This window comes from Centrocercus urophasianus, unplaced genomic scaffold, assembly GCF_019232065.1.
Source record: "Centrocercus urophasianus isolate 14NV4802_14NV808 unplaced genomic scaffold, USGS_Curo_1.0 seq_51, whole genome shotgun sequence".
NCBI lineage: Eukaryota > Metazoa > Chordata > Aves > Galliformes > Phasianidae > Centrocercus > Centrocercus urophasianus.
This window is the reverse complement of record NW_024885100.1, coordinates 318,738-346,333: the sequence shown is the minus strand read 5'-3', so window position 1 is coordinate 346,333 and position 27,596 is coordinate 318,738. Positions and strand designations below refer to the sequence as shown.

Sequence of the window (27,596 nt, the reverse complement as noted above, 5' to 3'; positions counted from 1 at the left end):
AAGTGATTTTTAAAAGTGAGCTCATCTGTAGAAAGCCTCCTGCTTACCCCTCTGCCCGACCCTTATGTCTATTGTAAGAAAAAAGTACTCTGATGATCTGAGTTTACTCAATCTTGGGACTGTAAAATTGGTTCTGTTTGTGATGGAGGAAGAAGGAATGGCTTTTCCTAATCATGATGAATCAAAGGGGAACCTCTGCTGGCCACGGGCTTTCCCTGCAGCAAACAGCAGGCACAGAAACAGCCTGAATAGTTTCTGCAAGTTCAGTAAACTTTTTCACAGACCACAGCCTTGCTTTTGGAAGCACCCACAAAAAACGCACAGGAAGCCCCTATGCTGTGTTTCTTTTCCTCCTGCCTGGCAGACATCTCACTCAGAACCCCGCTCTGCTCAATGGCAGTACTGCATCCTTTGCACGCGAGCAGCACTGCTGGTTGGGCTGATCTGTTTTCAACACAGGGTTGGGGCAAAACACTCAGCCCTGGCCAAGGGAAGGCTGCTCATCGCAGAGTTCTCCAGCCTCGTGTTATTTGTCAGTTAGTTTGGCACCAGATCTCAGCAGGAGTCAGTGCAGCATCTCACTGCGGTGAGACAGAACACACATTCAATGATTTATTGCTCAGTTTTACCAGATCGTTTGCTATGAGGTCTACAGGAAGGACAAATCCAGGGACAGCTGTGCTGAAGGATGAGGCCACTCACTTCCACAGTCCAACGCCTTTTAATACAATCCAAGATTCTACACGGTGACAAAAACAGCATCGACACAGGGCAGCAATTTCAAGAGTAGAGCTGGACACCAATTTGGCAGCACATCACCCGAGAACACGCTCATCTCAGCTCCGAATGGTTCAGTACAATACCCACGGCAGCAGTGCTGGCAGAGGGCACCCTGGGCTGTGAGGGGGATTCCTGGGCCTCCCATCTGCCCCACAGTAGTGTTCCAGGTGTTGGCTGCAGCAGCTGAGCTCCTCCGGGGCCATGGCTGCAGGAGAGCTCTCGGTCCCACTCACTGTGGCATCAGCTTTGCGACAGTGACTGCACGGTCAGCTCACTCCCCATAAAAAACGTGGACATATTTCATAGGAGAAAGAACAAAACTTCAGTGCACACACACAAATAGCAACTGATTGATACGTAAGTTATGCCACTTCTCCCATGGCAAAACACAGCTTTCCTATTGGCATTAATCTTTAACTCTTCAGAGAGCAGCACTGTCTGCCCCTTCGATTTGCCTTCAGTTATCTCAACACGGAGGAAGTTGAAGTTTTCCTCCCTTCCTCCTGCCTTAAACATCCTTCATCAGAAAACAAAGCATGTCCAAGTGCAGGAATGGCAGCTTGTGGATCTACTGAAGAAGGCTGTCCAGCCTGGCCAGCAGCTGGAAACAGCTCCTGTGGCCTGGAAACAACTTTGATGCCATTTACAAACACATGCAAGTTTCCAGTGTCAGGAATTTTTGCTCTTTTCTCCCTTCAGTAGAGAATTACAAAACAAAACCAGCTCCCCAAGAAAGCAAATGGCTCCCGAAGAACCGTGGCAGCCAATGCTCAGCCTTCAGCTCTGCATCTTCACATCAAACTGTCCCTGCAGTGACAGCCGTATTCCTGCTGTCACTGAAAGCAGCAGGAGGGCACACAGAGTCATCTGTAACGGAATCAAAACCACTTTGCAGCTGGGGAACTTCAGATAGCCTGGGAAGGTGCCTGCTGAACCCATTTTCTTAGAAAGCCATTTGTTTGTGGCCTATCTGAAGGGTTTTGCATGTTAGCACATCAACTGTTGGCTCACTTACTTGGACTGCTGATACACTCATGGACAGTGACAATCATTGTCTACAGGGACAAAAAATGCCTCTCTGCTACTGCAAAGAAAAATCAACTCACAGTACAGCTCCTCGAGGCTGCCTCACAACTATTAACAACAACTACCCAAGGATTTGCACTGGAAAAGAAACAATTTTTACTGAACCAAAGGAATGTGTGAAGACGACAGAGCTTTGTATAACGTATCTGGTTAGACTACTGCAGCCTCTTACTTATTTAGGCTATTCAAAGGCAACACTACATTGCAGGATGTCTGCAAGAGGAGAATGCAACAAACAGACTAAAACCACTGCTGCAATACATGCCTCAAGATTGATGTGAGTAACGAACAGAAGGAAAATCACCTGCCAGCACACCTACCTGCCCCAAACGGCCCCCACAGCCTGCTGTGATCTGCAGAGCTGTGCAGGTCACAGCTCAGGTTGTGCTCCCAGCTGCAAAGCTGTCACTCGGTGTCACGTGTCCTTGGGGGGGGATGCCAAAGACTGGTTGGCCATTCAGAGAAGTTACCCGAGAGAGGGCTCTTGTGCACCTCCACCAGAGGGATCAGAAGCTGCTCTTATTTGCTCAAACATCCCCATCTCTGTGTGCTACAACAGAGCAGGGAAAGGAACGAGGTTTTGTAGATATGGCTTACAAAGTGGTACAGCACTCAGGCCTTGCTGACACCGTTGCATCCAGTGGGGATGGAAAGGGACAAAAAGTCACCACCAGTGACTGTGGGAACAAATCTGCACAGAAAAACCTATTTGTTATTTTGAGAGTAATTCTGAAGTCCCACAAACCCTGCCAGCACGCAGCTCTAGGGAATTTCTGACAGCTTAACAGAGCTGAACATCAATCTTATCATTTTCCTGCACGGGCACTTCAAAGATGAGCTCAGAAAAGGAGATATGGACCAAGTTAGAAATCCCACCTCTGTTTAAGAGATCCTACTAAATGCAGTATGTTTTCCAGCTAAATTGTCACAGGAAGATGATGGGATGCTACCTAGTGCAACAGGATACTGCCAGCTTTGAAAAAAAGGCATGAGCAGTGCTTATCAAAACCAGATATGATTGTCAGGATCCTTCCCATTCTATACCAGCCCCTCCACTTCAATCAAGCTATGAAAACCTATGAAAAGAACATGCAGCATGAGAAATGATGTAATTGGAAAATATCTGTGGGGCAAAAGATGACACCTTGGATTTGTATATGCAATCAAGTATTCCAAGGAGTTATTCTGAAAAAAATAAAATATTCAAAATGGCTTTTTAAATGTTTTTGTTTGTTTTTTTCATTTTTGCCAAGTTTGCTCATACGCTTTGCAAGCAGCAAAGACACAAGGTATTTTCTTTGCTAGCAAGCTGTACAAGCTAACATTATCAACTTGATTGACCCTGTCCAGCCCAAGAGATATTTCATCACTGTAAATTTTTAATGTTAACCCTTTATGGACTTCATGTGTAAGCAGCAATCGTGCTTTCCCCACCCCAACACAGATGTTGGATTAAACAGCCAAAAAAGCCACCGGCGCTTTCTTCTTTGCTTGTGATATGGAGCAAGTGTCACCAAGAGTTCTCCTGGGAAACTTCTTCACTCCCAGAGTAATGCTGCACAGAATATTTCCCTGCACATCCCTCCATTTACTTGAGGAGGGTGCATTCTGTACCCCAGTGCCTATTTCCCTACACATTCAGTGATACTGCACAGTTATTCGTACTGCTAATGCTTCAGTTCAGCTTCCGTGAACAACTCAATCACAAAGAAGTCTAAGCACTCCATACAATCTTGTGCTTTCTGCTGCCTGAAACTTGAGCCAGACTGAGCTATTATACTGATATGGAATAGGAATGTAAACAAAATCAAGCCTCTGAGATATCCCTGTCCAGTCTGGATGCCCTTTGCAGAGGCAGCCTCCACAAAGAGATGCAACTGGAATGTATCAAGGACTCAGAAGGGGAACTAGCAATCACAGTTCCTTCATAGTTGACTCCTAAAACAGTACTGATGGTTCATCAGTGGTACTCATGACTTGTCTGCAAAGTATCTGTTTACACTGGGGCAATGGCTCTGTGAACTACTGCCCTACGTCAAATCCGAGGCCTCCAGTGTTGCTATAAACGAACATTTGATATCTGTGGCTGGGGCCAGATGCTCTACAGTACACCTCAGCCAGATCAGCACCTCTGAGGAATTGTGCTGAACTGCAGAATTGTCCTCTGATACAGACCTGTACACATTTAAGATTGTTTGAAATAACATAGTTTTCATTTTGCCTACTATCAAACACCTGAAGCCAGCCACACTGGGTCTCTGGAGGTTCCAAGCTAAGGAGCTAAAAGAGTACATCACTTTCACCTGCCTTAAATAAGAGTAAACACAACTAAGCCCTGCATCCAGGTGCACTGCTTAGTAATTATTAAGGAACACTGAGTCCAGTGGGAACTATGTTCTAACTTGGCTCCTGCATTAGAATTTGCCTTGGGAATCCTACCAGAACTGAAAGCTAGTTGAACAACGATAGTCATGTCAGCCATTCATGGTGTCCCTGAAGCCCCACACCTCCAAGACGGAGATCTGGAAGCTTTCAGAACACAGCGGTTGATTGTTGAAGGTGTTGCAGTGGCTGGTCCTCCCATGGTTCAGGTCTGCATCGAGGTAAAGAGCCTGGCCATCACCGCCTCCTGGGAAGAGAAAACCCCGAGTTAAAGCTGTCTTTGCATGTCTCAGGGTGAGAAACTGTTATAGAAGCCGATTTAAACACCAGAAGCCCTAAATCAGGCATGTCCGACGGGCGGGAGGTCGACAGATGAGGACTTTTTGGTTCAGACAAGTCAGTCACTACGCGTAATTCGCAAGGAAATCATGTCAGTTTTCAAAGATCACAGTTTGAAAAGACAGCATATGCCAACACCTGCTGCCAAATCTGATGAATGTCAAGGAATTCTTCGTAAGGCCAGAACAGCAGAAATGAAGACAAGTCTTAACATCTTTTTAAAGCTAAAACTCAAACAGACTGCTATAAAAGCTTGTTTTGCAGCAGCGAATCTGCCACAGCAAACACACAGCACCACGTACCGATGTGAATTCACGAGGCAACGTGTGGAAAGCGTGGCAGATGTAATCTGTCCTGACAAAAAGCACGGATTTTCCTCACGCTGGTTTGCCTCCCCAGGCTGCAGCTGGGCAAACCAGAGGAGCAGCAAAATCTGCGGGAAGAAATTTGGAGACTGAAGCTGCTCATTTCCAGTGCCGTGCTTTGGTGACAGGTGAAGGCATCGATGCTACAGGTATGGCTCAACCTGCCAGTCTTATTATTGGTAACAACCATCACGTCACTGAAGCAATGGCTGCTTTGGTGCCATTAAAAGACACGACCCAATGTCTTGATTTGTATGGAGCAGTAAAAAAAAAACCACAAAAAAACACTGAAGTGATTTTCTTTATCCTTTGGCAATGTATGTGGTACAGCCACTGATGGAACCCAGCAGTGGTTGGTAATAAAAAGAAAGGGAGACTCAGAAAATTAATAGACAACAATGCAACTGTGGCCCAAACCAATTTTTCTTCCCTCAGTGTGGCCCTGGCAAGCCAAAAGGTTGGACATCCATGTCCTAAGTGATGTTTGCTTGTTGTCTTCAGGTGTAATTGAATAAGCTCAGATTCATTGCTTTCCAGTGATAATATCAGAATAAGGTTTTTAAAATAGACCCATGCAATTCCTTAAGAAAAAGAAAACTGACTCAGCTTCCTGCCTTCAGGCCTGTCTTTCAGTGCTGGATAATCCATCCCAACTGCACATTTTCCCTCTGTAAAGAAAAAGCTGAGGAAACTTAGCAATCAAAATCAAATCTAGGAGAAGAACAGAACTGGCCTGGTATTCTTAATCATGATTAAACACATCAAAGCAAACTGCATTTTGATCACCTGTGTCACTTGGTCAATACTCACAGAGCTTATGGCCAGAGATGCAGTAGGGTAAAATAGATTTAGAGACAAAAGTGCTTGGAAAATGAAAGACCTCCCAACTGCCTATAGGGCAACTGTGTAACAAAACAACAAAAAACAAAAACCATCTGAGGAATCAAAGGAGCGGAAAGTCTCATCTACAGCTGGATTACGTGCAACATTCACTTCACTACTGCTCAAGCTTGTATTTCTTTTATTACTACCAATAGTGAACAGTTCAGATCTCTCAAATACCTGTGATCTCTAATTTTCAGTGCTTCCCAATTCAATTACACATGCATTTCACAAGCCCAGCTGATAGTGAAGCAGCCCAACTTATGGCTGAGTAGTGCATGTGCTGTTAAGTGGAAAATCAGCAGGCATTTGATGGTATTGTTTAAATCACGGGGTTAGTTGCACTCCTAATGTGTGTCAAGTGAAGCTTTCTGGAAGAAGGACAACTACAGCTCTGTATCTGCCACCACTGAGGTGACAACTTTGCTAAGCATCACCACAGATCTGATACAGTTCCAGAAGAAGGAATGTCTTTCACATTCCACTCTATGAGTCAAAGTCCTCAGTGCCGAGTTCCCCTTCGAGAGCTGCTTCTCATCACTATGCAGGACGAAGGTATTGCTGTGCTCAAAGCTACAAGTTACTATCAAAGACCTTACTTACAAATGCACATTTTATGCAAGTTGCCAAAAGAAAGCTTTTGTTGGTTAATATCATGTTTTGGCAACTTTTCTCTCCAAACAGTAATACTAATAGTACTAACAATACTGAAATGCCTATGTGGTAAATAAATGGGACTCTCTCATCTAATAGTGATGAGAGGCGGTGGGGAATACATGCTCACATTCTCACACTGACTTACCTATAATGATGCATTCACTGCTGCCAGCCATGAACATGGAAGCTGTTTTGGATGGTAAGTTGAAGTGCCGAGCTGATAAGAAGGGAGAAAGGCGATCTGATGGGTCTGAGGGGGAGCCTCTGAAGGAGAGGGTGTTGGAAGCTGGCGAGGCATGATTTTCTGGCTCAGAACCACTTGCAGCCAATTCCGGGTGCTTGATGATCACCCACTCATAGCGTTCCACTTCTGGCTGCAGCTATGCAGGTGAGGAGAAACAGAACTTTCTATTGGTGAGCAGTAACAGTGCTGAGAGCTCTGCAGGGAAAACAACACTCGAGCCCCTCAGGATTCCACCCACACCATCAGGGGTAAAGATCAGACCAAACCATTGTTAGGTTGGATATCGTTTCTTTTCTTCATATCTTTGCTTTTTAAGTGATTGAAAAAAACAACACAGTGGTCCCCAAAGTTACTTTAATAACACTTGTGAAAAAGAGCTCTGAGCATCGGGCAAAAAAGGCTCAGCACAGAACTGAGAAGTAACATTTCCTCCACCCAACCTGAAGTGCTCGGCAGGCTTTAAGAACAAAAGTATATTAATGCAGCCTCTTCCACTGGAAGGGAAGCGGGAGTTAGTCCCACCAGTACAGCACAGCCTTACAGCAGGGCAAGGAGCAAGGAAACTGGAACAGCTGCCCAGAGAGGCTGTGGATGCCCCGTCCATCCCTGGAGGTGTTCAAGGCCAGGTTGGATGGGGCCCTGGGCAGCCTGGTTTAGCATTAAACGAGGAGATTGGTGGCCGTGCATGTGGCAGGGGGGTTGAAGATTCATGATCCTTGAGGTCCCTTCCAACCCTGGCCAGTCTGTGATTCTGTGAAACCATACTCACCCTAAACACAAAGCACTCCCCAGTTCCAAAGAAACTCAGCTTGTTCCCACCTCGCCTGCGCTCGCTCCAGTCGGTGGACAGATAAGCACCGCAGACCTGGTGGGAACAGGAAGGTGTGAGCAGCAAGGTAGAAGAACAAAGTGTGTTTCAACAACTGAGAGCAACACTGCAGAGTTCAGAACTGAAGCTTTGATTTCCAAAAGCTCTACATCAGTGGATTAAAGCAGCACAAGTACTTATATCTAAAGATAGATTTAAACTGCTTTAATCTGCTGGGGAGAACCCTTTAAATACGAAATGTTTCATAAATTATTTTACATCTGTGAGGCCTTAAAGGAGAAACGTTCCAATGTACCCTCAGTGACCAAAACACAAATGACTCCAGACTTGTAAATCCTTACATTACTTCATCCTTTCAGCATCCAAAGTCACAGTATAAGCAGTTCTGGCTGACTGTCCTCCCCTGCTAGCACACAGTAGCCTTGAGTCCTCCCCATAACAAGCTATAGGTAAAACTGGCTCAGCTAGACTGATTTTAAAACTAGCTCCAACATTTAGAGCAGCCTGTTCAAACAGCATGGAGCTCAGTAGCTTCCATAAGAACAGGACAGCCTTACAGGTCTGATTTTTTCTGTGGATTCCCCCATTTGCACTAGAAGAGTTTCTCAGTACCAGCAACAAGCATTCCTACCAAGGGGAGACAGACCAAACAAACAGCAAAGGTCTAAGAACACCAGCAAAGCAATATAGCACATTCTCAGAGCCATGGTTAAACAGTCGTTCACTTGCTGTTTGGACTCTGCCAGCATTACAAGCAGAGCTCCTAGGACAAAAGCTCTCAAGAACAGTTTTGTTAATCAGGTAAAGCACGTGAATGAAGTAAATACCCCAGAATGTCATTGGATGCATCCAAAGTTCACCAGAGTCAGAAAATGGGAAGGTTAGCTTTCTTCTTTCCAAAACACAAAGATAAACATTGGAATAAAGGACGAATGTGACCCCCACCCAAAGCGCACACACACACACACACACACACACACACACACACACACACACACACACACACATTCCCAACAACCAACCAAACAGCAACACCCCACACTTCTCCCTGTTTCCACGGGGGCCTTCTTTTTGTTTGAGAGGTAGGAAACTAAATATGCTGTCAAAACAGCATCACTTCACCAAGCTGGAAAGGACAAGAAGCAAAATAATGCCTTTTCCATTTTCCTGCTTCTCTTTAGATATAACGGACATCATATGAACCATTGGTTGGTAGCACAGGTCTGGGACTGCCAGAAACACACACAGCTATGAAACAACCTGCATCACTGGCATTAGCTGGATGTGAAAAAGAGCAGTGAGGAGCTTGCTCCGTGGGGCAGCCATTTTGGGGAAACAAGCAGAAATACCAACCTACGGGCTGTACCTACAGCTCCACATCACACACAGCTTCTGCAATTCACGCATGGCAGAGAACAGACCCTCATCACACACGGTATTTATGTGCAGTCCTTCTGAGGGTCTGGGAAACTTTCTTGTTGTAAGCTTTTTTTTTTTTTTTTTTAATAACTATGCAATAAAACTAATGTGTTTGTTTTCACGTTATTTAGCCCACTATAATTCCTACCATACAATTTCTGCTATTTTCTCTCTTTGTGTCCTGGAGAAAATGAAAATATCCTCTATGAACCACAAGTTTACACATTTTCACAGCATCTCCTTCTGATTCTGTAACTAAGAGAGTCTGTCCAAGAGCTCAGTGTGTAGCTACTGCCCATCATCCCCCATTACTCACGAAGAACAGCAGACCACAACCTACTTTACAAGACTTACCCACGAACGTCTAAGCCCCATAAGCAACAAGAGGAATAAATTAAAGCACGCAATTGTTAAAAAACAATCAGAAAATCCCAACACTGGAGCAATTCCAGGCTCCCTGTTTCTTCAGTTTCTTCGAAACTGCTGCATGGAATACTGTATTAAAACACAACTGCTCAAAACCTAATTTCTTCAGTCGCCTTTTACCTCACTTACCTCTTTTGCTGTGGTCTTGATCAGAACAAGAGTAGGCTCGTGTCCCTCACTGTGAGAATAGAACCTGAGGTGCAAAGCACACAAAAATAAGCACTCAACAACCATTGCCAACTGCAGCTCTCCTCTCGTCAGCTTTTTCAGGGCTTTTTGTGCTCCCTCAGAATAAGCCTAGCTATGGCCACAGCAGCATTTTACATAAGGCAATGGAAAGCAAGTTGCATCCTGAGGGCAGGTGATTATCAATGCTTCAGTGCTGTGTGTCTGATACCAAATAATTATGATGCATTTTTACTTTTCCTCATGGCTCTGGGACAGCTCACTATCTCAGTTTCAGAGTGGAAGTACTTACTAGGAGCTGTACAGTCTCGTGTGTCAAGAGCAAGTAAAACTCATGTCTATTTTATCCCACTTTAATAACAACAATCAGAATCACGGACAGAAAGAAACTGTAAGGGAACCACCAGTTTTCACTTCCCTTACTTCCCTCTGATAATCACACTCAAACTAATCCCTCAAAAGAGCCTAAAGAGTAGCCACCAATTTAAATCATTTATAACCAGTGGAGAACGAACCAATCTCAGAGCAGAACATTCTGATGTACGTTTGACCTTTCCAATTGGTTGCAGACATATTAAAATGGTTCTCCACCTTCTGGCAAATGAGACGCCCTGATCAAATGCTGAAGCCAAGAGGAATCTGCCACATTTGTGTTCCACCTCTGACTGCTTTTCAGACAGCTTGACTACACCCATCCAGTCAGCAGCTCATTAAATGCTCTTTTTTGCCCATAAAGAAGCGCAGGGAAAGCTGTCGTTACCTGCTCAGACTACAGCCATGTTCCAAGGTGGTGAAGAGCAAGAGGGGCTGGCAAAGCGCAAAGCGCTCCGGGATCCACGACCAGATATCTCGCATCTCTTTCACACTGACAATTTCAGACTTGAAGTTCTCTGCGTGGACTGCCAAGTGCACATTCTGCCTGAGAAACACAGCACAGAACATTGAGAGACAACGACTGAACAAAACCAGCAGGCTGATCACTGGACAGCAACAAGAAAAGGGCTGAACGCCTAACGACTCTACAGACGTGTCAGTACCCAAAGCTCCAGCCCACGGGATTAGATTTAGTGAAGAATGTGAAACACAGCAGTACAACACAGCCTGTGACATGAAGCCATCCTTACTGGGACACCTGAAGCAGCTGTGGCCTGCACCTGTGCATACAGAGGGCATAATGGCGAGGCAGCTAGCAGCTAGGCACGGTCTTACCAGTGCTGGCACTGAAGTGCAAAGAACAACAGACCTGCAGAAACAGCCAGAAAAAAAAAAAAAAGAGAGAACATTTTCCCCCTCTATTTTGCTGCCTGTATTTTGGAATTAGGGAATTTGTAAAAAGAAATGTTAGAGGAATCAGCACTACCGTGCTAAGCAATGCTAATCCAAGCCAAATACTTGAAGCTTCTGCAAAGTTCCTCCAACTGGAAGCATTTCATTATGAATGATTTCACTTAATTAAGAAGTGAAGAAGTTCCCAGCCCTGCAGATGCAGACAAAATCTGAGCAGGTGAAGTGAAGGAATGCCAGGCACTCCCACTGGAAACCACCCCCATCCTCCACAAAGGGGCCTGGTACCTTTATGAAAACGGACTCATGGCTTTCAAACACTTGAAAGTACTAAAAGTAGTAATAAGAGCGGAACGCCTCAACCAGCCTTCGGTTCTCAGATTAAATAAACACACAAACTTAGAGCCTGGGGATTAAATGAGGGTTATTGAATTCATGAGTGATGTTAAAGACTTTTAAAATGCAAATGTGACAGCCAAGAACATGGGAGAAGTGACAGATGAACTCACACAAGATATTAAGTTACCGAGTGGCAATTAGTTGCACCAAGTTTTGGGGAGTTTGCTCTGCATGCAAGAGTTCAGCTTGTGCAAGAACTGCAAGAGTTTTCCAATTCAGGGCTTCATGCATTTTTTTTTTTCTTTTAATAGTTTTGCATTTCCTTCCTCCTGCATTCACAGAACACAGAAGTCCTCAATGCTACACACCTGCACAGCTGGGCTGCTCCCTAAAACACATCACACATCTTTTTTCCTTGCCTGTGGCACAGAGAGATCAGCATTTGCACAGCACATTAGAGCAGAGCTTGCCAGGAACAACTGGCAAATGCTCACTGAAATGTAGCACAGCTGCCTTAATGCCAGCATTACTAGCCAGGTGACTCCTCAAGTCACTTAAAACAACCCAGCACCACTGCTTCCTTCAGCAACATGAACCAAGTCACAGCTTGCACTGTTGCCCTGCATTATTTGTTAGTAAGAAACTCATTTGGACACCTTCTTAAACAGCCTCCAACAATCAGTGAGCAGCAAAATTTACAGTATTACTCTGCCTGGGATTTTATTTTTGCTTTTAATCACAGCACACTGAGACACCAGAGAGGTCAGCTAGCCTGATGCAAGCCCAGACTCAAATCCACACTGCCAAGATCTTACTGCAGGCCTCAGCCCTTCTGGTCCCATTTGGTCTCAAGGCTTGGTGGAACTGTGGAACACAGCTGGCAAACAAAGGCCTGGTTTGAGCTCATTCAAAAGCAGGGTTTTTCCCACATTTGAGGAATTAGAAGAACATTCAGCACTGTCAACTGGTTTATCACAGTGAACTTCCAGAGGAAAAACACAATGATGGGGGAATGGCTGCTTACATGGGTAAGCATGGGGGTCTTAAACTGAGACAGGGGAGGTTTAGGTTGGATATGAGGAGGAAGTTTTTCATCAGAGGGTGGTGAGGCACTGGAACAGGTTGCCCAAGGAGGCTGTGATGCCCCATCCCTGCAGGCATTCAAGGCCAGGCTGGATGTGGCTCTGGGCAGCCTGGGCTGCTGGTTGGCGACCTGCACACAGCAGGGGGTTGGAGCTGGAGGAGCATCGTGGGCCTTTGCAACCCAGGCCATCCTGTGATAAATGGACTAGCACTTTCCCATGTAGGTGGATATCATCTTTACCAGCAGAGCCTTCTGGTTCACTAAAACACACCTTGCATTCCATCAGCCTCATGAACCTATTCCAGGCTGCCCCTTCAATATCACCATGAATCATTTTACATTTCATGTCACCATTCAGAGAGTGAAACTGGGGTCACTGCTTGGCTGCAGAATTCTGTATGAAATGACTTATTTCCCCATCATAAATCACAGCCGTAGGTGCCTAAGACTGGAAATGTAATCCAGTGTTGAAACCAGTCCCCCTGGACATCAGCCCCCTCCAAACCAAATTCTGCACTGCTTTATAAATCCTATGGCTTTCAGAAAACTGCAACTAGAGTTGCAAGTGCCTGACCTTCATTCCTCCTCTCCTTTTTGGCAGCATTTCTGTTAACTTCAGAAAATATTTGTTAGTACTGAAAACCATCTGCTTCAGCTGGGCAGCCGCGTTTCAAGCAGTACAGGAGTGAAAACGAACAGCACACAAACTGGCTAAACAGAGAGGTTTCATTTGATGCCAGATGCTGAAAATGAAGTTTAGGTGCCATCGCCACCACAGGCCTTTCAAAGTCATCCAGTGGAAAACAAAGCTAAGCACACTGGATGTGGACTGGCAGAGCATGGAGATGTGCCATGAAACCATCACCAGAACTGAACTGGAGTTAACTGGGATCTCACCCCTAGTGCTGTCCTCTGCTGGGGTGTTGGGAAGATACCTTCTTATCCCAAAGGACACAAGATACGACTGGGTTAGAAAGTAGCACAATTTAAGGGCGTAAAGGCCTGGTGGAAGCGATAGGTTTCCTTTCAGTCATTAATGGTCAGCTGCAGGTGTTTAAGGCTGAAACACAATCTGGTGTTGCAGGCTGTCTGTTATGCCCTCTCATCCACACCCGGCCCCTCAGCTCTGAACTCCCTGCTTCCCAGCAGAAATTGATTCCTGCTTTTTGCTGCTTTCACAATCTTGTAACAACAGTAAATAAAAGGTGGACCTTGCAGGTTTGCTTGGCTGGAATTAAAAGCACTCGGACTGAAAGGAGACAAAATCCACGACATACTGTATATGAAACATGCTCTGGTGAGTTTGCTCTCAAGGTGTTCTTCCAGACACGAACGCACATGGAAATTAGTCCCACTTTGATTTTACAAGTTAGTACAAATATTAGCATGTATCTCTCACTGAAGTTAACCCAGGGCACCTGCAACAAGGCCAAAGATGGTCCCAGCGGCGTTAATTTGGAGCCACACATCTGTGGGACTTAATGCTCTCTCCTTCTTTGCAAGTTCTCTGCTTATCGGGCATTACAATCACTGGCTTTTGTTCTTAGAGAAATGCTTTTTGGGCCAAGACTGGATGAATGACTTAATTACCCATCAATGCTAGACGGCTGAGTAACTCTGACCTTCTTGACACAGAAGTATTTCTGCTTAGAAATAAATACAACGTAGCATAAATCGAGACAAGTTACTTTCAGGAGTGTGCCAAGTAGGATTCAGGCCAACAGTTTTTCAATCAGCTGCAGAAAGCTTGCAAAGAAAAAAAAAAATAGTCAAGCATGTCTTGCATAAATTTGCAACAGCACATGCCAGGTCTGAATGTGGGCAATACCTAATGGTACAAAAAGCAACAGGGCCAACAAAAACAAAACGCCACAACAGAACCCCTCACCCCTCGAACAAAAAACAACAGAACACTTGCCACAGTTTTTCTTTCAGCATCGTGATGACTTCAATTTGCTCGTTAGCACCAAGCTTTTCCATCCTGGGGCACACAGATTCGCACCACTGCATGCAAACCACCGTGCTGAGCAGCTGTGCCCACGACCCCCAGATCTCACAACTGTGCAGGTGCTTTGAACTAACTTTGTAAGAGCGTATGCAGATGTTATGCAGCAATCTGATGCTGTGATTGCTGCCTTGCTTTTCTTGCCCCAGCATTAGCAATAGTGACAGCTTCAGAACAAAAGCCAGGCAAAGACAGAGGAAGCGAGCAGAGTGCAGAGATCCAAGTGTTGGAACCTACCTTTTTGGAGATGTAACACTGCAAACAGGAGGGGTGCAGTGGGTATGGAATTGACAGAAGGAGAACGTATGAGGAGGAAGACAAAAAAAGACAGAAAAAGATCAGTGATTTTCTATAGCCTTGACAAAGTGAACGTAAGGAGCCTGGAAAGAAACAAAAGTACAGTTTGATTTGAATCACCAAGCAAGAGGAAAATAAAAAGACAAGCTCTGTTAACGTATTTTCTACATTCTCCCATCTGTTTTTTCCCCTTTTTGCCGCCTGCTCAGTTATTGGATTGGAAAATAATCCATCATCTCTTTGCACAGGCCAAATATGCATCTGGATGAGAAAACTGACATCCTATCGAGCACTGGAGAAAAGCTCACTTCTCCAGAAACCACATCTGCCGACAGCAGGATCCAAACTGAGCCTACTTCACAGCAGCGCCAAGCCAATGGATGACGGGAAGCTCTGGTACGTTTATGAAAGCAGTTGAGAGAAGATAAAAGTTATTCATTAGCAACACGGTTTGGTAAATCAGTTTCTACAGGAGTTACGTGGATATCAACCAACTAAGTTTTGCTTGGAAGGTACCTCTGTTCTGAGCAATACCTCCACAACACCTTTCAAGGCCAAGCTGGAGGGGGCCCTGAGCAGCCTGATCTCGTGGATGGCAACGCAGGGTCCTTAAGGTCCCTTTCAACCTAAGCCTCCCCATGACACAACATTCAGTGCAACAGGGGCTCCTGCTTAACTTTCATTCTGTCGCTGAAGAATATTCTAACACACTCAGAAAGATATTTACAGCTCTTCTGAACTTCAGCACGTGAAGAAAAGCTGACATTCTCAGATTGGAAGAGGCAGTGCTTCTTTTCGCAGGTCCTGAACTTAATGATCAGAACTCTGCCTAATGTGACCCTGCAGTTGCTAGAGGCCTTGAGCCTGGCAGAACAGTGTCCTCCAGGAGACAAGCAAAGTAAAGCACGAGCCAGCTGTACACTAACCTACAATTGTAAAAATATACCCTTGGAAAAGACTGGGAGCTTCACGCATACACTATACGTGTAAGAAGTTCTGCTATCACTTATGGTATTGCTCTTCATTTTCAAGAGGCTTGCAGTCAAACTGCTTTAAAAACTAACCTGTAAGCATGACTTCTCCCTTCATCTACCAGAGTAACTCTGCAGTTGAGCAAAACATTTCCACCTCAGATAGCATTTGTCTACTTACAGTAAAAGAACAGTGGAATATATGGTACCAGACACCAGGAAATTGATCTTTTATATGAATAATCTCGTATTTAAGAATTATTGTCATGTTTGCTTGGGTACTTTTCTTGCCAATCATTTATTGGCTGTTTTTCCAGCTTTAAATGCTTTCCCGTTTAAAAAGCAGCCTGGGAAAGACCTTTTTGAGATGCAATAATTGCAATTAACATGAACCTCCAAAAAGAATTATAAACACACCATACTTCCCACTAGAATCCCAACAACACTTAATTCGGGGCTGCTGACTTTTTTTCTAATCAAGTGCACAGAAAAGTCAGCAGAGATACCGGGTGTGCAGCCCTAGAGCACTCCTTCTTACCCAAGGCAGGCTGACCACTCATCAGTGAGGAAACCTCAGGATCTCACGTTTGAGGAGCTCACTCGGACCGCCTGCAGGGAGACCCCTACCTTTTCTGTTTGACTGTGATGCCCTTCTGCTGTAAAGCTTTCTCATTGGCCATCTGCAGCAGCTGGATCTCCTTCCGTGAGAACAGGCGGATGGCAAAGGCTTTTTCCAGAAGCCTCTCAGGAGACACCGACTTGGCAATGTCTCTCACGAAAGCTCGGATATCCTGCTGCACGCTGTCAGACTCCATGGGCTGCCCAGCCCTGACTTTGTGAAAAAACTTCAGAATAGCCAACGCAACGCGATAGAGGACTTTGTAGCCCTCCACCAGAAACACATCGAAGACCCGAGCAACGTAAACCATGGGCAGCTCTCCAAAGAGCCACCGCTGCCAGTCAGAGTACACCTCCAGCACGTCCTCAGACACTGCCACCATCAGCTTGTGTGCTGCCTGGCAGTACTTGTTCACCAGGTCCCCAAAGGTCATGCAGGAGGACTCAAAGGCCAGGAACGTCTGGTCGATGAGCCGCTTGGACGGGTCGTTGCAAGCAAGGATGCGACAGACCTGTTCAAAGCACTCCGCCTCATCCCTGCTGTAGTGGAGAAGCAGAGCGATCACAGAAGGCAGCGCGGGGCAGAACGATATGTCTGGGAACTGATTTGCAATGCACAGTATAATCTTCCTAACTGCCCCAATGCCTTCTGCGTTCAAGCAGTACGTGGGAACGAGGCTGTCGTCCACAAACTCTGGCAGTGGAAGGGAGCTGCTGTTACGTTTTCCAACTATCTTCACCACAATGTCCCGGTAAACATTGGCATCTGGGGTCACAGTCCGACACGGGATATTGCTGATCAGCTTGTGGTACACCTTGGCTCTCAGCGAATGGCTCTTGGCCCAGTAGCCTTGCCGAGCCAGCTGCTTCAGCTCCTGGAACTCGGTGCAGGTCAGCTCCTTTACATCCTGGCTCTGGACAGTAACATCCATTTTGTCCCAATCCACAAAGCGGTTGTATTCATCCATGGCTCCAAGGGAAGCATAGGAGAAAAGCTATGAGAAGTGATCATTAAATGACTTGCTGCTTTTCCTGAGAACAATAATAAAAAGCAAGTTTGAGTAAGAGATGGCATCCCATTTTCTTCAGGAACACATGCATACATTTGACTTGCTCTCATACTTTTTTTAATTATTTTTATGCTAAACTTCACTTCCATTCCCATTAAGTACTCATCAATAACTCATTGATGGATTCTGAGCACATCTGCACATAAAGTGAGCTTCCTGACTGCAGCCCCAAGCAGAGGCATGGGCTTTTGCAGTAACTTCTCACTTAAGAGAACAGATGCATTCTGCTCAGAAATACACACTGCAAAGTTTGTTCTATTTGCAGTCTCTATTCCTAAGTTGCTGGGGGAAGTAACCACTATTTATACTAAAAGTAGGAATTTCATGAGCAGCTTAAACTGCTCCAATACTCTGCAGCTAGTGAAAAGAGATGCTGAACTCCTGCTAGACACAACCATGTACTCCCACAGTTGCTTCTCCACATTGGCACTGGCTCTCGTGCAGCCACATGGTCACCAAGATTGGTCTGTTGATCTGGTACAGCTTTTCATTTGCAATGGACAAGCAAGATGTGCAGCCAGCTCAACATCAGTGTGCCAGTGCAAAGACGACTGCAAGGCAGAACCATCCTTTTAATGGCAATACAGGCTCACATCAGCTTAGAGCAGCTTCACGAAACTGCCTCTTAAACCCCTTAAGCTCTGCACTAGACGTCTGGTTCTGATCTTGTACAAATGTCAGTGAGCAAATCACCCTCTAGAGGGCCTGCTATCACCGTTAGAAAACTCAAACCATGAAGCTGATGCCTGATCTTCCTGCTCCCGTTCAGACCACTCGTTGACATGATCTACTAGTTGACTCCTGCTCTGAAGTTTACCTGGGTCCCCACAGCCAGGGTGACCGCAACCACTAATGGCCATACTTGAATTATGTTTAATCAGTTAGTGCAAAAATAGAAGTGGAGATGCAGTAATACATTTTAGTGACAGCAGGAACGCCCTCATCGGCGCCAGGCTGAAGCTGGGGAGCACACCTGCACTGATGCTGCAGACTCTGCAAAGGCAAATAAGCCCCATGAAATGCAACAGGCCTACAAAACTGACCTGTGCACCAGTGATATTATGCAAAAAGGGTAAAGTAACAAAACCAGTTACTGAAATGCTTCTGAAAATTCTTTTATAACTGGTGTGTCAACAGACTAGCCAATGCATGGAACTTGACACGGCCTTTTGTACAACGGCTGCATTAAAATGATCTGAACTCAAATACTAATTTGGGATTTTTGGACCTCCACGCTGAAACTCCCAAATTTAACTTCCAGTTCAGAAAGTTGTCAGCAGCACACAGGAGCCTTTCACAAACAGCTGAGGGTGGAAATATCTTTCAGGTTATCCAAAAAGGATCTGCTTTTATAAAATCTCTTACATCACAAAATGTAAGAGCAATAGAGAAATGCTCACCATTTCTTCTTGTTGTACACTTATTTAAAGTTAATTCTTGAAGAGGCAATGTGTATTCCCTCATTCACTTCTGCAAGCAGGGTGTCAACAGTGTTTGGAAGCACTGCCTGTCTTCCCTTTCTGCCATCAGCCCTTGGGAGCCCTTTGTACTTATATCAGAAAGTGTTCAGTAAAACCTCTCTGAGTCAATGCATAAGACAGTCAGGTGACACCTGGGCTGTTCTTTTTCCTCATTTTCTATCACTCAAAGTCACAGGCATATTTAGAGCTTGCATCAAACAAACACCTTCCCCTCTGGAAGTTTCTGCCCATTCCAGAAACTAATTAATGTGACGAGCTCCTCAGCAAGTCACTGAGGTCAGCAGCTCGGGGTCAGAAATGAGACTGACAGAAGCTGTGATCAGAGCTTTCACTCTTACACACACTTTGGGATAAATCTGCTGGCTATTTATGCAGGTCTGTCAGTTCATGCTTTTCAAAGACCTAAATTAAAACAAACAAACAAACAAAACAGCAAAGCAAACAGGCTTTGTCAAGGTCACCAAAGCAGCTCTTAATGGCAAGCAAAGCCAACAGAATCAGAGTGCTACAGTGTAATGGTGCATAGCTCCTGACACTGTGCCAACAGCTACAAGCAGCAGGCCTCCAACTGGGAGCATTTACTTGCCAGAGAAGAGCCTGAAACTTCAGAAAAGTTCTAGCCAGCCTTTGCAGTGTCCTCCTCCCATTCCTTTCCAATCTTCTTTCATCCTCCACTCTACTTAGCTGTCACATACAGAGAAGGGGATAAGACAACTACAAGAAAACATTTCAGAACGACACATGCACAAATACATTGGTCCAAGGTCCCCAAAGGTCTCCCCGTGAGACTGATACATCTGCAGCGCAACAAAACCTCTCTCCTACTTGCTAAAGTAACTTCGGAGAAGTTAGCAACATATTGCAGGAGTGTCCTCCAACACAGCCTGCGGATAACAGAAGGGCCCAGCACTGGGCTGCAGAGAACTGGGATACTTTGAAGCACCTCAGAGCAGAACAAGGAGATTCAAAACATCAGCAAAAAAAACCTGGCAAAGCTTAAGAGCTGCACACACCTCTTGAAGGGAAAGTCCCTGCTCTCCTTTCTAATTAGACTGACTTCCCCAAGCAGGAATCAGCACAGAAAAGAACAAACTTTTCTATCAGCAACTGCCACGCAATTCTGATGTTGCTGAATCTATGGACCTCTAATGGAGCTGCCAGCTCCACCAGCAAGAACAAGAGGGAAGCAGAAGTGCTTACTGAAAATACACCAAAAATGGCTGCAGTACAGACAAAGGACTTTTCCAAGTTCGGTTTAGAACAGTGAAGCAAACAAATCATCATCATCATTCAAAACCGAGCACTGGCCATGGAACTGGAGCTGGCTTAATTTCAAGTCAGTGACTGCACTGTCAGGAAACATTTGGCTTGCCAGCCCGGCCACATTTTCATTCCATTCCCCTCTTTTTCCTGTTGTTACGTGGGCTACTTTCAGAAGACGTCTGAAAAATGAAGCTGTATAAAATATTGAGCAATGAAGTGAGGCAATCAGAAGTCAGATACTGCCTGCAAAGAAAAAAAATGAAATCAGTTCGAAATACATCATTCAGTACAGAAAAGGTTTGGACTTGGAAGTGGACGACCTTTAAGGTCCCTCTCAAGCCAAGCCATTCTGTGATCCTATGAATTATGACTTCCCTTCGTTAAAGAGAATATCAGGTTGCACTTTTACTAAAGTTAACACATGGACAACTCGAATTTCACTGCCAAAGAACTTTGTACGTTTTCCAAGCGGCACTTCAGTATATTTCAATCACAAACTGAACCAACCCCACCTCCAGTTCACTAAGATCATTGGTTTTTGCTTTCCAAACTGCAGGAATTAGCAAACTGAAGCACGTGAATTACGACTAATCCAACGTACATGCATTTCTTTCAGCCCTGCACACATCCACAGCAGTGAAACAGCTGTATTCCAAACTTGTAAAAAATAGAGTCCAACTCTGCTTGAAAGCTGAGGTGACGCTGTTTGACATGAATTTAATAAACAGGAAGGTTCCTCAAAGCAGATACTACAGGGAAAAGGGCATGAGATCAGGAAACTCGTGTTCTCTATTTCAGCAGTCTTGCAGTTCTGCCTTCTGAAACTCCGATGACAGATGATAACCAGGATACTCTGCCCTGACACAGCGTTCTGGCCGCATAACAAGAAAGTAAACTCTGGCAATAATATTTAACCGTGCACTGCTACACTGGTTCTAATGAAGACTGTTTTCCCAGCACCTTTTGCTATGTACTGCACATATACACATAGATACAGACAAATATGTCAGCATGCTTTCTATAACGTGCTCTGCCATCCCTGGACAACGCTGAATCACACCTGAGGTTTTCACTTTATACACGAAAGAACAAAGCGATGCAGCAAGCTTGTAATGCTGCTGAGAAAAAGCAACCAGCAGGCTCTTAAGTCTTTCCTACCCAACTCTTGGGTGCATCTTTCAGTTCCTTCTGAGTCCAGGCCTACAGCAGTTTACCCTCACATCTCTGCTACATGGATCAGGAAACAAGACTGGAGTCACAGTGCCACCCTTCCTTCCCCCAGCACCTCCTGTCTCCTACTTACAGCTTCAGTGATTGCCCATTCCACAAATTAGCTGAGAAGAAAAAGGTAACAGACAAAACTCAAGCACCCCATTTAGCAACAAAACAAGCCGAAGCGATCAGCAATTCACACCGCGATGCACTTTAAGCAATGATCCTTTTCAGCAGAGGATATGAGTTGCATGGATTGCTTTGATGAGTTAAATGCAGTTCGATCTCTTCATGCATCGCCCCGGGCGTTGTGTTCAGCACGAGCTGTGCTCCAGCTTCGGGAGCACAACCGACGCTATAACAGCAGCCTATCAGTAACAACAGGAGCGCCTTTGCTCCCCATTGGATTTTCATACTCTTTTGAACCCTAAGAAGTATTCAACGCTCACTTCACTGAGAAGAGGTAAAGACCTGACAGCGTTGGGTAGCACTGTTAACAGTACACAACAGGACACATCATTTTAAGCACCTGTATAATTTCTCTTGTACGCGAAGCACAGACACAGAAGGTTTGCCTTGGAACCCTCTGCTTGCATCTTCTGAAAAGCACCACTGTCTTCTTTAACAGGGTCTTTTAATTACCCGTGACTGACCTACCGTGTCCTTTACAACAGCAAAAAGCTCAGAAGTGCAAGGAGTGATAACGGTCAGGTAATGGTCAGCATGCACGTGGGGGACAGCTGCAAGCACTTCCACAGGAGGCAGCCAGCCCTCCTTCCCACCTCCTGCCCTGGGACAGCACAGGCACCTCTCATGCTCGCCATTGACTCCATGAGCCGTGCTGATGAAAACCTTCCACTGAGGTACAACACTCCATCGCTCCCAAAACAAACAAGACAGAGTAAGAATTAAAGACTGAAGACTGTACGTTCACTGTACATTTTCTCTTCTAAACACCTGACTTCCTATCTTTCTCAGTTTGGGAACTGAGTCCACTACATGCAACCAAAGGCAAAGGGCAACAGTCACTGAAAAGCTCTGACACAAGAGCTAATCTGTATGCAATAAAGCAATCCGTTTTCCGCCCTCTAGCATTGAAAGCTTGCCACCAGTTTGACATTTACCACCTCTACATCTTAACCCATTACAAACTTCGAATGGCAGAAAAATCTCTTCAAACATCTCTGCTTTGAGACGTTCTCCTCTCACACACAGCGTCTGCGTTTATTTATGCTGGACACAGATTTATTTCTCTTTTTCCTCCTATCTAAACTTCCCCCATAGGAATACCTGGAACCATGCTTTATTTCTTGCCTTAGGTTCAGCACAAGCAGCTGACAGCACAAATGATGGAAACACAGATTTTTACAAGTAGAAAACAGAATAGGAGATATCAGAAAAGGGCATCACTCAGCTCACAGAATCACAGGGTTGGAAGGGACCTCAAGGATCACGAATCTCCAACCGCCTGCCGCGTGCAGGGCCACCAACCTCCAACCTTTAACACCAGCCCAGGCTGCCCTTGAACACCTCCAGGGATGGACGGGGCATCACAGCCTCTCTGGGCAGCTGTTCCAGCACCTCACCACTCTCTCTGTCAAGAACTTCCCCTGACATCCAAAGCTCCTGCAAGACATTTGTCAGAAAGCATTTCACAGACAACGGTGATGATTCAAGTGTATGAGGAAACCATCCCACAACACGTTGTAAGATTTTTTTTTTTAAAAGCACATACATGTCCTAGATCTTTCCCTCCCCAGCTGAGCAGTTTGTAAGTGTACAGTTTTCATGACCAGGTGTCACAACAGTGAGCCCAGGGATCTCCTCTGAACTATTTTGCTTTGCTCAGGGTCAGCCTGTGCACACCAGTGCACCCCACGCAGCCACAGAGCTGCAGAACACACCGTACGCAAAGCACAGCAGGAGCAGAACCCCTGACCAACACAGCCTGCCTCCATCACTCTGCAAGTCATGCTATACCATGCTGCTGTGCTTTCCTGTTCCTGCCTTCCTGTTTCACAGAACAGTAGCCTTTGCTGTGCAGGATTGAACAACAGGCTGGCAGGACATTGAGATCCAGGAGTCTTGCTTGCAGGCTGCAGGGAATCCCTGATGTGCAGAACCAGAGCATCACAGTCACAGCCTGCATCTTGTCAATACATTCTCCACTCACATATAGGTATAGTGTGTGCACACACGCACATAACCAATATCAACAAAAAGCTTTATTCTGGCAATCAAGATTGCTTAAGAGAAACCTAAGTCAGAAGATGGGCAGAACCACTAACTGTGGGCTAATTGAGAACACAAGTCCTTACCCCGCAAGGAGCCTGTGGAAATGCTGCATGCCTTCCTGTAGTTTGCAAATGGTAAGGCACACTCCACTCACACCAGCAGCTATCAGCAGATCTTGTTCATTTCAGGGCAGGTTCTACAGCCTCACATTTTCAACTACCGGCTGAAAAGGGAGCAGGAAAATGCTTCTGTCTCAGACTACCTTATTACCCTCTGCACTAAGTGCTAAAGGTATGGAACTTGGAAAACAAAAGCTGATTTACAGTAGAAGAACATTACGAAAATTACAAAGTTAAAGCTGTCAACTGCAAAGAAACCATCCTCTTCCAGCTCTGTAAAACTCTGTGCATCTGCTCCAAGGCTGCCCCAAAGAAAAGCTTCAGTGACCTGCTGTCCCTGCTCCTTTTCTGAAACAACACCAGGTAGGCCACCCCACACCAACAAAACGTTCACACACCAACACTAGGAAGCTTACAAATACACTTTACAGTGAAAGGAGGGTCCAACTGCAGGCAAAATGCCAACGGTTCTATTTCAGGGCATTTGAATCACAGAATCATAGAATCGCTCAGGTTGGAAAAGACCTTAAAGATCATCAAGTCACAGCCTAACCATACTGCCCTAACAACCCTCTGCTAAATCATTTCCCTGATCAGTGAACAATACATTGCTTTTGATTCTCATCTCCGTAGCCTTTCCAAAGCCTTACTAAAACCCAAAGAGTAGCAAGTTGCTCTTTTGGAGCAGCAATGGTGTCCATACAGCATTTCACACTGCAAAAGCAAGCACTGCAGAATCCCAAACCAGTGCAACCTTGTTTCAACCCTAATTTCATAACCAAATGGCACTTACAGCAACACAACAGTTGCTGAGGTTTTAATCTCAATGTTACTGCAGACTGCTAAACACTGGTCAGAGCAGTGGGGCAAAACTTTGGGAAGAGGAGCCCTGTGAGAGGGCCATGGAGATAGATGAGGGGTTAGGAGAGGGGGCAAATGAGAGGCCTTGTGCTGGATGCCATTCTTCATCCACACATTCATTCTGAATAAGCTTAAAGGTACTTAAAGCATCCTACACACCTACTCCTCTGGCAAATGTGGCTGCTCTGGCCCATGGACATCAGTCCCTCAGTGGGAGGAGAGGGCTGGGGCTGTACCAAGACACAGAGCACAAGCTGGACCCCTGGCCCCCTGGGGTATCAGATCAAAAAGCAAACATTTCCTCTAAACGTTGAAGCTATTATACAAAACTAGGAGATGAATGAAAGAAATCATCCAAACATCCCTCAGACTGAAGCGATCTTACTACTCCTTACCTTAGAACTTGTCCTTGTGTAGATCTCCTTGTGACTTCCACCCTTCTGCTGGGTCTGTTGGGATGGAAACAGAAGTTAAAATCGGACCAGCGATGTGGTGGGCAGCATTCAGTGCCTCAGTGACCTCTGTAACCTTTAAAAGGCATCTGCCTGAAGCTCTGCATGGCTCCCAGCCTCCACAGAACAGAGAACAAGGGGACAGATACCCTCACAGTTCAGATGAGCAGCTAATTAACCATATTATCAAAGTGCTCACAGCATAAACAACTTCCAGTCTCTCAAACCACAAGCAGGATTACTGTTGGTGGCACCTCTGCAATAAATACTTTCAGCCAACGTTCCCCTTGCAGTTCATTTCTGACACTCCTGCCCCAGCGCTGCCCAATGTTTTCATCTACAAAGTTACAGGAAGGGCCAAAATTTTTTATGTGAAATGGGCAGCTTCTAGAAAGTGAGCCACATTTTGGACGAGTCGCTTCTTCCTTACGTTGTTTCCCCCTGAATAAATCCTAAGAAAGCAATCCAGCACCGGTGCAGCCACACACAAGTTACACCTATTGCCAGCACAACCCAGCACGCTCACTCATACAGCCAGCCTATGGAATTCCTTCCCTGAGACAGCGCACGTCAACAACCCGTGGTCTTCTGCAACACCTTAGAGAGCTCAGGAAGCCATCCTCAAACTTGGAAAGTTTAAGCAAGAGGAGAATAAAAGAGATAAGGTGAAGCCTGAGCGCAGGTGCAACACAGATAAGAGCACATTCACGCATTAGTTCAGAGAACTTCCAACAGCTGGTCACACAGCTGGATGCCTTCAGCCCGTACTCCCACCCAGCACACAGACTCCACATGAGTCAATCATTAATATAGTGCAGGTAGCTCTATTTTTATATCAGACAGGTCGTGTGACTGCCTGGTCAAGTGCAAGGGGACGCAGCGGCCAAAGACCAGCATTACTTACTTAAACTCTCCTGCAAGCCACCACTCTAAGCTACACAGCATGCAAATCTGAGTATTTGCACAGGACTTCTAAGAGAAACTTTGGTGCTCAGCCACAATTCAAGGCTATCTATACATGGAAAATAGCCACTTTTCTTCCTGACAATCAACACAGCTTATTTTGAGTTCTACCACACTGTCTGCTTCACAGCAGGCATCCACACAGCTAAACAAGCAACTTTAGCAGCCTCTCCATCCTAACAGAGCAGGATATGTTCTGAAGAGCTGCAAGAACAGCAAGGACCGAAATTTTCTGGTCTGTAATTTGCTTGCCACCAACTCCATGCAGCTTCATCACTGAAGCAAAAGCACTTGTGAGCTAAACAAATACCAGGGCAGCATTATCAGATTGCAGTAACCTTGTTCTTGGAGACACTGAGAGACATAAGCAGTGCAGACTGGTTTGCTTTACCTGCTTGCTTGTCCTGAATTTATGGGCACGTTAATTTAGTGCAGCCATAGCTTTCACCAGTTTACAATCCAAATAACAACACCGATGGAGTTTGGGGGCTGTGCCAAGGTTTCAAGTTAGCAGAATGAAGAAAAAAAACCAACCAAGGGGAGTAACCAAAGGCTGCGACAGAAGGAGAGGGCTGGGATGCGCAGAGGTGCTTAAAGATGTGCAAGGTTCACGGGCAGCCTGCTACAAACATTTACTTGGCAGCATTTAATTATTAACAGCGAGAAAGAGAAGCAGAAAGCGCTCTCCCTCGCATTCAAACTTGAGCCGCACAAACGCCTGCAAATTTTCAAATATTAATGAAAGAAAAGCCATTCGGTAGCAAGATTCCTACCTGCTGACCGTTGTGCAACAGAACCCACATCCAGCTCACTAACGATGAAGGACGTAAGCACCACGCATTGCCTGGAAGCACCAAGAAGCTAACGCAGCACCTGCCCGAGTCCTTACACACAGGTTATCAGCACTGCTTCTGCAAAGCAACCATCTGCACGAGATGCCTATTTACCAGCGGCGGCGAGAAGCAGGGCGTTCCAGCAGGGAATTCCTTTTTCTCGTAATACCTAGCTGCGATCTGCCTCATTTCTGCGCTCGGAGCATTCCCGGACACTCCAGCAATCCAACCCGGCCTGCCTTTGAGCCAGAATCGCCGTCGGACGCGGCAGCTTGCTGCAGGAACCGGCCACAAAGGCTCCCCGTTCCGGGGCTGTAACGCGGGGTCCCGGCGCCGCTCTGCAGGATCGCGTCCCGCCGGCCAGCAGCCGCAGCAATCCTCCCTACAGCCGACAGCGGCCGCGGCGCATCCACGCCCGGAGAGCGGCTCCCGGACAAACAACCGAGCAGCCGCACGGCGCTCGGGGCATCCAAGGAAACCGGCCGCGCTGAGAGCAGCGCAGCCCCGCGTCCCGCCCGCACCCCGCAGGCGGCGGCACCACGGCGACGCCACGGCCTCCCCGCTGCCACTCGCGAGCCCTCAAGCCGCCCTCCAAGCCCCAGCCCAAGACGCCGCAGCCCAGAGAAGCTCAGCTCGGCCCGCCGCCCGCGCCGCCCTTACCGCTGCCGCTCCCGTCAGCGCCGCGCGCACGCATCCCCACCCACCCGCTCAGAGCGACGGGGGCGCCGCGCGCATGCGCACAAAGCGCCAAAGCCTCGGGCCAAGAGCGCGCATGCGTGAGCGATGGACGGGAGGACCGATATGATGCGATGAGTGTTGGTGTGCGATGGGTGTTGGTGTGCGATGGGTGTTGTGGGGTGGGTGTTGTGCGGTGGATGTTGTATGATGGGTGCTGTGTGTGGTGGGTGTTGTGC

The 27,596-nt window shown here is 46.1% G+C and overlaps 1 protein-coding gene across 5 annotated transcripts; it reads right to left on the bottom strand.

The window, feature by feature from the left end:
• Positions 1–705: 705 nt before the first annotated feature.
• TBC1D24 (TBC1 domain family member 24) lies at positions 706–27,402 on the bottom strand. 5 transcript variants are annotated; one of them, XM_042835369.1, is made up of 9 exons: positions 27,343–27,402; positions 24,830–24,883; positions 16,203–17,225; positions 14,545–14,562; positions 10,356–10,514; positions 9,539–9,602; positions 7,505–7,600; positions 6,637–6,871; positions 706–4,495 (listed from the first exon to the last, which is right to left on the bottom strand). In XM_042835369.1, exons 3-9 carry the CDS (start codon positions 17,159–17,161, stop codon positions 4,341–4,343), a joined length of 1,686 nt encoding a protein of 561 aa, XP_042691303.1. In that variant the 5' UTR covers positions 17,162–17,225; positions 24,830–24,883; positions 27,343–27,402; the 3' UTR covers positions 706–4,340. The 5 variants fall into 5 exon arrangements, with proteins under 5 accessions (XP_042691303.1, XP_042691302.1, XP_042691304.1 ...); XM_042835368.1 differs by lacking the exon at positions 27,343–27,402 and adding an exon at positions 26,623–27,027; XM_042835370.1 differs by lacking the exon at positions 27,343–27,402 and adding an exon at positions 26,797–27,027.
• Between the last annotated feature and the right edge of the window lie 194 nt (positions 27,403–27,596).

Excerpts from the sequence above, each read along its gene's own strand:
- TBC1D24 (XM_042835369.1), bottom strand. The coding sequence starts at position 17,161 with ATGGATGAATACAACCGCTTTGTGGATTGGGACAAAATGGATGTTACT. Across the intron at positions 9,603-10,355 it reads CATGGCTGTAGTCTGAGCAG|GTTCTATTCTCACAGTGAGG; the intron begins GTAACGACAGCT and ends TTTGCACCTCAG. Across the intron at positions 7,601-9,538 it reads TCAAGACCACAGCAAAAGAG|GTCTGCGGTGCTTATCTGTC; the intron begins GTAAGTGAGGTA and ends TGTTCCCACCAG.